Raw genomic sequence first — 10626 nt, 5'->3', positions numbered from 1 at the left:
TGTGTGTTTCTCAAGTTTCTGAAATTGTTGCGTAACAATTAACTGCAAATTCATACACACCTTAGATACACACACACACATACATACATACATTTGTATATGTGTGGGAAGTTCTCCTTCTTGGCCATTATTAAAAACAAAAAGCGGATGATAATTAAGTTGCTTTAATGGAAATGTTCATGAAAATTTACCTAGCACAATAACATCATTAAAACGTAATAATAATATGCCCGCAATCTGAAGCATGAGGGATATACCTACATACATACATACACCGCATATACTGACAAAAAGGTCGCCACTCCGCGACATAACGACCCCGCCCCCACCACAGCATTATTCAGCTTGGTCTTCTCATCTCGAAACTGTTGAAATTGAATGCCTTAACAAATAGGACGAAAGCTACCTCCGATTTCACTGTGTGAACCACCCTGTGTGTATATTGTGAGGAGGGGAGCTGAATTTGGCAAGGGCAGGGTGGTGGCTAAGGTCTAGGATGTGCTTGGATTTTGGCCTGGATCGGGCTCAGCTTGGGTTTGCTGCTTGCTTATTGCCCGGCGGCCAGATAAGCAAATAACATGATAAAAGCGCTGACAACGATGTTCATGATTACGAAGATGATGAAGATGACGGATGTGATGGTGGTGTGAGAAGAGGAGGAAGGGCGGAAGGTTATGTGTGGGCATCGAGAGGTATAAAAAATAAAAATGTCGACAAATTGGATTGCCAGCAAAGCAAAGCGAAAAATCTTTAAAGCCTATATAGAAAGAAATAATTGCATTAGTTTTGTGAAATCGAAGAGAAGTATAAGCATATGTAATTACTATATGGGTACCGTAAATGCTTCATAATCATCTTTTTTTTTTGTGACATTCAGGCCATTCAATTCCCAGACTCCCCAAACATCTTCTATTTGTCGCCGTCGCCCTACAGGGATACACAAAAGTGGAATAAAATGTTATCACTTTACAAAATTGCTCATTAGCACGTGCTAATATGGATCTAAGCCCAGCACACAGCCTAAGGGCAAAAACAAATGCTTTGGAACCGGGCGCTTCTTTTCACCTCATACACTTTTACAGATTTTCCAACTGACTCCCAACAAGTTGGCAATGCGACGACAACGACGACGCCCAAGAAAGTGGAAAGACAAATACCCCGAAACCAAAAGTCGTGTCAGAATCATTCCCCCAACCATAGCCTTTCTCCTCTCACTCCTACCAGGCCCCCGCCGCCGTCCCCGTCCCACGAAACTTGTCCAGCAAAAACTTTGCAACCAAGAGCTCTTCCCCAAAAAATTGGGAAGCAAAGACAGTTAACGTTGGGCAGAAAGGGAGAAGGGACAAAGGCAAGGGGGCCCCAAAACTGTTAACAACATTTCTACACCTAAAATGTGCTTCTCACCATTACCCACAAAGTCTGCCTGTTGCTTCCTGACTACTTCTACAACTTGGGCGTTTTTCCCCATTTTTGGCTTTTCATTGTACTGCCGAAAATGTTGGCATATTTGATTTTCATTTCCTGTTGCTGCTGGTGGTGCTGCTGCTGCTGCTGTGTATTGCGGTTGTTGTGTTCGCCTGCGGCTGCAATTCTCTTGGAAAAATTTTGTTGTAGATCCCACCCGACCCTCTACCACAAGTACGCCCCCGCGCTTTTGGGTTCCTTCTTACCCTTGCGCGTTAGGGCAGAAAGATGCTTGAAACAAATTTTCAAAGTCAAACTACTTAGGCAGCAAAAGCCTGTAAAGGTAAAAGCATGGGCATGGCTGGCTACAACCTGGACATTGGCAACAGATTCGATTAAAGTGAAAAATGAATTATTTTGTTGGTAAATTTTTGTAAAAGCAATTTTCATTGGCAAAATGTGAATGAGTTTACAGAGAGTATGTTAAATTTATGCTGAAGATATCGGGAATATATTGAAAACTTGGTATCAAATCCAAGAAAGTTAAATAAAGTTCACTCCATCAAAAGAGAACACTAAGAAAGATTATCTGGCAACATGATCTTACCTCATATCGTTTCAGAAATGACAAAACCAATATTATAGGGAACAATGCACATTATTTACTTCAATAGATTTTCATACTTATGTTTATATAGAGTATTGCACTCATATTTGCAGTTGTTTATCAACTTTACACAATTTGAACAGACATTAATAGAACAGATATTCGTTTCAAAACATAAGAAGGTTTTGATGGGTATGCTTGGGATATACTTAAAATATTCCGCGAAGGCAGGCAATAACCAGCAATATGTGAGCCAGATTTACAAAATAGAGTGTTGTATTAAGGCTTGGACTCTCATTCTCAAATAGATTCGACGGATCCGGATTGGAGAAGCGACGGTCCACTTCTTTGGCAGCCTCATGGACAGCCTCTTTGACAACTTTTTTGGCCCTATCCACCTGATAGTCAACGCTCTGGGTTAGATCAATCGAGTGGGCCGCACATAAACTGCATTTGCATGACCTTATTCCAGGATACATATTTTGCTCATCGGTCCATGGATCGTTGGAACTATAAATGAATTCGCCGGCTGCATCTAATTCGGCATTGGGCAGCGACATTGATGATTCCATGTGCTGTTCATTGTAGAGCGGCTTTAGTACGGCCATTTGGTTCGATAAACTACTATCGATGCCAGGCAAAGGCACTAATGTTCCCTCTGATCTAATCCTTAGCAATAGCGACTGGCTAGAGTCATTCATATGCTTTATATCATCCGCTGAGAATGCACGATAGCTTTGACGACCTTTCTGCAAAAAGGACATTGTCAAATTTGAGAGTTTTGATGGCAATTTTCATTTAGCTGACACTTACCGATTCCCTATCCCCGCCAGAATCTAGTTGAGTCATCAGTAACCTCTGCGTCCCAACATTACCAACAACAATTAGACGGTTTAAGTCACTCGATGAGTTCTGATTTAGGGTTTCCATTAATTCATTCATACTTGGGTTTGTCAAGAAGACACAATCGCCGCATTGCTTTGGCTCGGCATTCCGATTGCCAAAATGGCAGACCTGCGACAAAGAGTTTCTACTGGCCGAGCTGTGGCTATGACTGATGCCTGTCAAGTACGAACGACTTTTCTTCAACTCATCTTCCTGCCTATACATCCGTTGATTGGCACCAGCCAAAAAAGCACGACTTCCCCTACAATCGGAAGAAATGTCGAAACTTTTAGATGAACCACAGAAAACCAAAGTTTTCATTTCACTTACAATTGCATCCACATATTTTCAAATATTTCTAAAAGAAAAAAAGTTTACGAATAAAATTTTGTCTTTTTAATGTTTTTTTTGTTCTCTTGGTTTATTTTTTTCTATTTTATTATTTACTGTCACTGATGCTTAACTGATGTGGTAAACTGGAATGAGACTCTCGGTATATCACAACTCAACAATAACAAATACCCTAAAGTCAGAGCTTGCTTTCTTGTTCAATTTTTGAGTGATGATCAATTTTCATCTAATAAGAAAGTGTTGAATTAATCTACCATTTGGTTTAAATGAACTTTACTACACTTTGAGTTAAGGAATGATTGAATGAACATACTTACCAGAGGATAAAGCGAATACACTTTGGTTACTCTTTTAAAGAGAAAGAAGAAAATCAGTTAAATTGATTGAATATTTCTTGATCATTTTTAACATTTCCCTTTTTAGTTTTGGATATTTGAAGAATCGCTTGTTCTAAGGCGTACTTATTCGTCTGATTCATTGCGATCAATTTTTAAATAACTTTGACTACTAGGTTAGCACTCGATTTCATTCAATTTACTCCAGTTTTCAGTTTCAATTCATTTACTCCTTTTGAAATTTCAAAAACTTTAATCTCAGTTTCTAATAGCCAGACAAATGCATAAGCATACGAAAAAATTTAAAACAATTGACATGAGATCTTAATTTAGTTGGTAATATAAAATTAAAGCGTCTGTAATGAAAATAATGGGAAATAACAGAAACTTATTGCTCAATGAAACAAGATTTTTAGAATTTTTTATTTGGAATTTACATTGCTAAATTGAACAAAGGAATAAAGTTTTGCCACCTGGCTGACATTTTGGCATTATAATGATGACAAATCCTGACCTGGCAACGAATGTTACAAAACAAGCTCAGATGGAAAGCCATGTGGATGGGTTTTAGGGTGGCATACACACACACACAGACACACAAACGCAGACCTACTCACACATACACAGACACTTCATTATGCAACGAAATATTTTCCAAAACATTTACACTTTTTGGTCAGTGCACACGGCGGCAAATAAACAAATAAACCAAATAAAAAAAGGACAGTCAAAGGACAACAGCATAAGGCATTCGTTCTAGGACCTTGTCATGCATACGTATGTATGTTTGAATACATATACATATATGTACCTATATATGAATACATTGAAGAACTATTGCTGAACATTGGTGCATAGTTTTTTTAATCATAAGAAATCTTTATAAATGCCAAGATAGAGCAGTTAAGAGTATACGAATGCAAATCTTTAAGACAGAGGAAGTCAAATCCTTTCCAGACCTTTAATAGACACTAAGTTATAGGAATCAATTAGCAGTTATCTAACTGATATTCAAGTGACTTCTTTTTTGGAAATTGAAAAACTTTGAAACACTTATAAATGTGTAAATACCCCTTTAGATATTATAGAGTATTTCCATAATTAAAAGCAATTTTGCCCACAATATTTAGTTTCTTCTATTAAAAATAATGAAGAAAACGAAACTCAAGAATGTTACAAAAACCCGCCCTCCTTAAAAAAAAAAAAAAACGAAAGGAAAACAAAGACAGAACAGTTAGTTTTATTATCCTTCTGTCTGTCCCATTGTCTGAGTGACTGTCTTCAGGTGGGTGTGACCGACCAGTAGTCAGTAGATACGCCCTGCTGTCCTGGTTACCTCAGTCAGCCAGGCAGCCAGTCAGCCAGCTAGCCAGCATGCCCAAGCAATTCATTCGCAATATTTAAATCATTTTGGGATCAATTGAATTAAACTGTCCCCGATGTATTTGCCTGGGATGACTGGATTAGGTGACGTATGCGGATGTTTATTTGCTCAATGACAACGAAGTCAGGCAACAGCCATAGTCGGAGCCAAAGCCAGCACCAGAGACTCCTGTAGACTGTATAAATATACAGATATATATATATATATGTATATAAAGATATATATTTAGGTAGGTGTATCTGTGGATATATAGGTGGATGGAGGTTACAGTTGAGCGCGCTTGAACTGTAGCTCAGTTGTTGTTTTATTACCTTAGACGTATGTCCGCCCCGTTTTGTCGTTGGTTTGTCTATATTTCTTTCTGTGTGTGTGTGTGTGTGTGTTTTTTTTCTGTCCATAGCTAAATCCGTTTTTATATAGCTGCTACCAACCTCACAAATTTCACAATGTACTTCAGCTTGGGGCGGACACTTTTCTCTTTTCTGCTGTCTTTTTGTGTTTTTTTTTGCCCCCCCCCATTTTTTTTTTTTTGTTGGTCCTTCCTCCAACTCACAAAGCTCACCTGAGCTGCAGGTGCAACAGTTGAAAGACAAAGCCAAGAGGAGAGAAGAAAAAAAGTGTAATTGAATTAGACAAACCAAAAACTACAGAAAAATAAAGGATTTTACTTTTTGGATTGTTTTTTTTGTGTTTCCCTCACTGTTTTTGTAAGTGTGCAAAGTCCAAATCGATCTGTAGATTCGAAATTGAGATCCTTACTTAAATACAATTTAACCTTTTTGTTGTTGTTGTTGTTGTTTTTCTTTTTTTGTTTTGTGTTAAAAATTTCTGTTCGCTTGACTTGTCGTTGCTTATGCTTATTCTTCAGTAGCATTTTCCGGTTCGCATTTTCATTTTGTTGTTGTTCTGCAGTGAGGAGAAGAAATGGCGTGAAGGAGTGAGTGGGGGGGGGTAGGGGTTGCTCCTGTTGCTTGATTCCCGCTGCAGGACGAACTGTCTGCAATTTTATAAGCAGCAGGACAAGCCAGACAAGCCAAAGCCACCAAGGCTGCTGTCGGCTTAAGTGCCATTCCTTCTCATACCTCTGACGAGGACTCATTCCAGCCCATTTTTCCCCCACTTTCTGGCTCATTCTCTCCCTCTCCCTCTGACTCTCTCTCTCTCTTTTGCACACTTTCTCCTGCCTTAGACAGCAGTTCGCATTTCCGTTAAAAGTAAATTAAATTTTATTTGATTTTAAGTGAATTATTTACTTGCCTTGTTTGTCGGCGTTTTATGCCAACCCAGCAACAGTCAGTTAGTTTGCTCTCTGTCTTTTCATGTACCTCTCTCTCCCTCCCTCCCTCTCTCTCTCTTTAATTCTCCCACTCATTTTCATTCTTTTGCCCTTGTTTTTTTTCATAAATTTCCCGTTTTTGCTTCAGTTTTTCCGCTTTCTTTCTTTCCCTCATTCATTCATTCTTTTTTTTTTTTTTGTTTTTGGCTCTACTCATATTCATTATAACTTTGTCATAAACTTTAGCAACTGCTAGGGAAACTTGTTCTTCTTCTTACACTTGTTGTTTTTCCAGCTATTTCCCATCACTTCCGAATTTAAGCAACAGTTAGACATTATATTCCACATATACATACATACATACATACATACATTCAAATAAATACATATTGAAGAACATTTATCATTTTTTCCCCATAAACGCATAAAACGACTTAATTATCCTGGTTCGCATTTTATTTCCTCTCTTTTTTTTTTGTTGTTGGTTTTATTGTTATTGTGTGTGTGTGTGTGTGTGTGTGCGTGTGTGTGACATCCTTTAGACCCATATTGTGTGCGTGTGTGTCTGATTATTTCTTATTGTTGCGTTTCACATTTGAGCGGCGACACATAGCTTTTGTGTGTGTGCATAGAAGCTTCCTTCCGTTTCCGGTGCTTGTCAACTTAACTGCCTTTGACTCTCTGACTTACATGGTGGATGGATCTCGTTCTCGCTCCACTCTATCTCTCTCTCTCTCTTTCTCCCTTTCTCTTTCGAGCTCTGACTCTTTGTGGATCTGTTTCGAGTCAGATAAGCTCTTTCATAACAGCTGCGACACCGAGACCCGAATTAACCTCATACATACACACACACACACACATACACACGCAGACATTCAATTCGTATGCCATTCATAATGATAGCTAATACCCACACAATATATGTATACTTACGTAAATGTATATATGGTTACATGTATTACGATTCTGATTTATAAAGAATTTACTTGGTAAGGAAAAGAAAAAGAAAATAAAAAATAGAACCCTTCCTGTTGCCCTCAATTAGTTGCCCTTAAATGTAGGCAACAGTTTTTTTTTACAATCTCAGTTGCAGCGCAACTTTCTTTATTATCTAACTGTCCTCGGCAAGTTTCAATTGAAATATTATCCATAAAAAAACTCGATAAACTTTCCATTTTTTAGTTTTCTTTAACGTTTGACTTGTGTTTTTGTTGGGAATTTTGAAACCCATATCCCACGTTATTTTATTCCAAAGAAATGCAAATTTACAAAAGTATTGAAACAAAACAAGAACAAAACAAAAAACGTTTGCTATCTGTTATTAAATGTTTCGTTATTTACATAAAACCAATGAAAAAAAAATCTTAAATTCAAATTATACAATTTTTATATTAAAGCGACAGAGAGTCATGAAAGGGAGACCAGGTTGGTCCAAGGGACGAGGAAGCCAGAAGTGGAGTAGAGGAAGCTACGTAAATACCTTTGGGATATTTCATTTAGTCTTCGTTTTTCCACACTGGTTTTTCCTTGTTTCAAGTGGATTTGCTTGCCAGGATATGTGTTGTATGCAGTAGTCCAGTGATTTTGCACACACACTGCATTCGGATCACTTCCCTGGCTTTCCCTTTGCACTAAGTGCATCCCCATTCAACGAAAAACAGCAACAGCAAAAAAAAAAAAAAAGAAACACAAAAAAAATAGCAAATGTATTTTTATTACGTTCTGTTGTTGCTGTTAGTTGTTCTTGTTGTAGTTGCCCGTTGGCCGCAACATTTCAACGCAATTTCCTGTCGTCGTTTGCCAATTGGCTTTGCGTTTATTTGTCTGTTGCTGCCGTAACTGTTGCTGCTGCTGCTGCCGTAACTGTTGCTTTTGCTGTTGCTGTTGCTGCTGTGTACCATTCTGTCGTCTGTCGGTCATAACATTTTGTAACGTTAACTTTAACGTTTTGTTGTTGTGGAACACACCAAATGTAGCATGCATTTTACGCAAAGTGCATTCTGCCACCAGGCAACCACCTTCAGTTGCAACACTCCCAACATTTCCGTTTCCCCCCCGTTACAATTCTACCCATGCGTTTACCATCATACCCACCATCATTTAGTTTCTATGCGGTTTTTCGGTGGCTGTTTGCTGTCGGCTTTATCTTGCAATTGCTATTTCATTAGAGTTGTTGCTGTTGCTGGCTAATTGTTGACATCTAGCAAAAGCAGTAACCACAAAAACCGGAATTGAAATATGGCCGAGCAAACCCAATTCCAATTACATATGTACACACACTTGCTTATGTATGTATGTATATATGTATGTACATACATACCTTCACACACATACAGTTTATTCACGGTTGATTTGGTTGTTATGGAGGTTTGGTACAGTTAACTAACAAAAAAAACAGGATGACCGTGTTGAAATTGTTTGTTGATCGTAATCATAGGAAGAGCAAGAACGATTTTCATAAGCCTTAATAGAAAGGTTCCGATCCGGCTGAATCCGAAAGATGAAGCTTGATGTTTAATGTAGTTTTTACAATATAATTAAAAAATAATGAAAAAATCCGAAAGTTGGGAAAAACACCAACCTGAATGCATTTTCCAAATGAGGCTCTTTGAGGTCCTCGAAAATCTTTTGAGTCGATCTAGACGGAAGGATATTGCTACGTATATGAACTCGTAAAGTATATGAAGGAAGATACTTTTGATCAGTAGTTTAATACTCTTTTTGCAAGGATATACATAAAAAAACAAATGGACTATAGAATACCCTTCGCTAAAGTCTGCATATGTTAGTAAATTGCTTATCATTTTAAATAGGATTAGCTTTGATAGCTGGTTTTGCTTAAACATCTACCGAAAAGTGTTCTTAATTACTTAAATGTTTAAATGTTTTAATGCAAGGTTTCGAAGGATATACATATTTAAGTGTTTCTGATCAATTAAGTAACTGAAATTTAGTATTTCGATTAATTTATTGTCGTATTTTGTCGTTTTCTCTCATCTCTTTCAGACTTTTTCCATGAAATTCCAGTCAACTGAGCACACACCAAATATCACAAGTAGGTATTAGTATATGTAAATATTCTACGATATATATGTGAAAATATGCAAGTTGTTTGCTCGATAGAATCTATCCACACACATGAACACACACACACACATACATACACATTCACACACGATGGTTATGTACAATCAGTGCAAAAAGAGAGAGAGAAAAAAAAAAAAGGAAAGGAGTCAGTAAAAAATTATATATTAGCAAACACATCCGCACATTAAAACATACACATACATAGACGCATACATACTTGTATATATGTATACACACACACACACACACACACAAACACACATGCACATGCACACATGTGTCCATATGTGTTTGCCTTCATTAAAGCGTAAAATTGACAACAAACAAATTCATCTTGATTATGCCTTAAACGTTGCAAAGACCAAGACAATCACAGCAACAACAATAATAACAACAACAACAACAACAATAACGACAACAACAAGGCAACCATCGTCTATATCACCATCTTCTTGGCGGTAAGGACCAACACCAAGAACCCCAAAACCAACACCAACAATGAATGGGGCGCAGACAACTTGAAGACGCTCGTCCTGTTTCGTTCCGTACTGTCGCGTCGCATTGCTTCGCCTAGACTCACCTCACCTCACTTTACCTCACCTCACCTCACCACACCCTCTAGCTTCGCTCGCTTGTTTCTTCCTGTCAACGACATTGGCATTGGCAAATGTTTAACTTGAGCTTTAAGGCAAACTGCAGAAAATCGCAAAAAATTGGTAAGAAAAAAAAATGTTATATATCAGAAATAGAGCCAGAACAAACCACATAATTCGTGTAACCGACTTGGCTGCATACCCTGCATCATGCACGAAAGATACAGTGAATACATAAGGGCAAGATGAGCACTTTAGCGCACCTATTGGCCAAATATGACTTCGTATTGTAATGCAGTTAAAAATATAGTCATTTTTCCAACTGAACTCTTTGATATTGATAGTGAGTGATTCTAAGAGATCTGTTCGAAATCGAGTCGAAATATTTACGTATTTTATATGCCCTCCAATTATTAAGATGCTCAAGTCAAGAAGTGATGTTAATTTCTTAAGCATTTGCTCGATCTGTTGCTTACTTGCGGCATACCCTGGCTTCTTTTCGAGCTTAAAGGGTATTTAAACGAAACGAAGAAAACGCAACAAGACGATGAGAATGCCCCATCCAATGTCGTCCACCAACATCTATCCAGTTGCTTCAACTTCACTTCAAATGCAAACATGCATAGAAAATTTCACAGCGACTTTTACCCTTTTTTTCTTGTGATGACTTCCGCTTCCCCGCTCCTGACGCCATGAGGTCCTTC

General features: G+C 37.9%; 1 protein-coding gene across 1 annotated transcript; it reads right to left on the bottom strand.

The window, feature by feature from the left end:
- Positions 1-2043: 2043 nt before the first annotated feature.
- On the bottom strand, positions 2044-3367 carry LOC137583611 (uncharacterized). The gene is made up of 3 exons (XM_068298701.1): positions 3227-3367; positions 2825-3158; positions 2044-2760 (listed from the first exon to the last, which is right to left on the bottom strand). Exons 1-3 carry the CDS (start codon positions 3238-3240, stop codon positions 2221-2223), a joined length of 888 nt encoding a protein of 295 aa, XP_068154802.1. The 5' UTR covers positions 3241-3367; the 3' UTR covers positions 2044-2220.
- Positions 3368-10626: the final 7259 nt, after the last annotated feature.

This window comes from Drosophila tropicalis, unplaced genomic scaffold, assembly GCF_018151085.1.
Source record: "Drosophila tropicalis isolate 14030-0801.00 unplaced genomic scaffold, ASM1815108v1 contig_867, whole genome shotgun sequence".
NCBI classification, from domain to species: Eukaryota; Metazoa; Arthropoda; class Insecta; order Diptera; family Drosophilidae; genus Drosophila; species Drosophila tropicalis.
The sequence above is the reverse complement of the archived record's forward strand: the minus strand, read 5'-3'. Positions and strand labels throughout refer to the sequence as shown.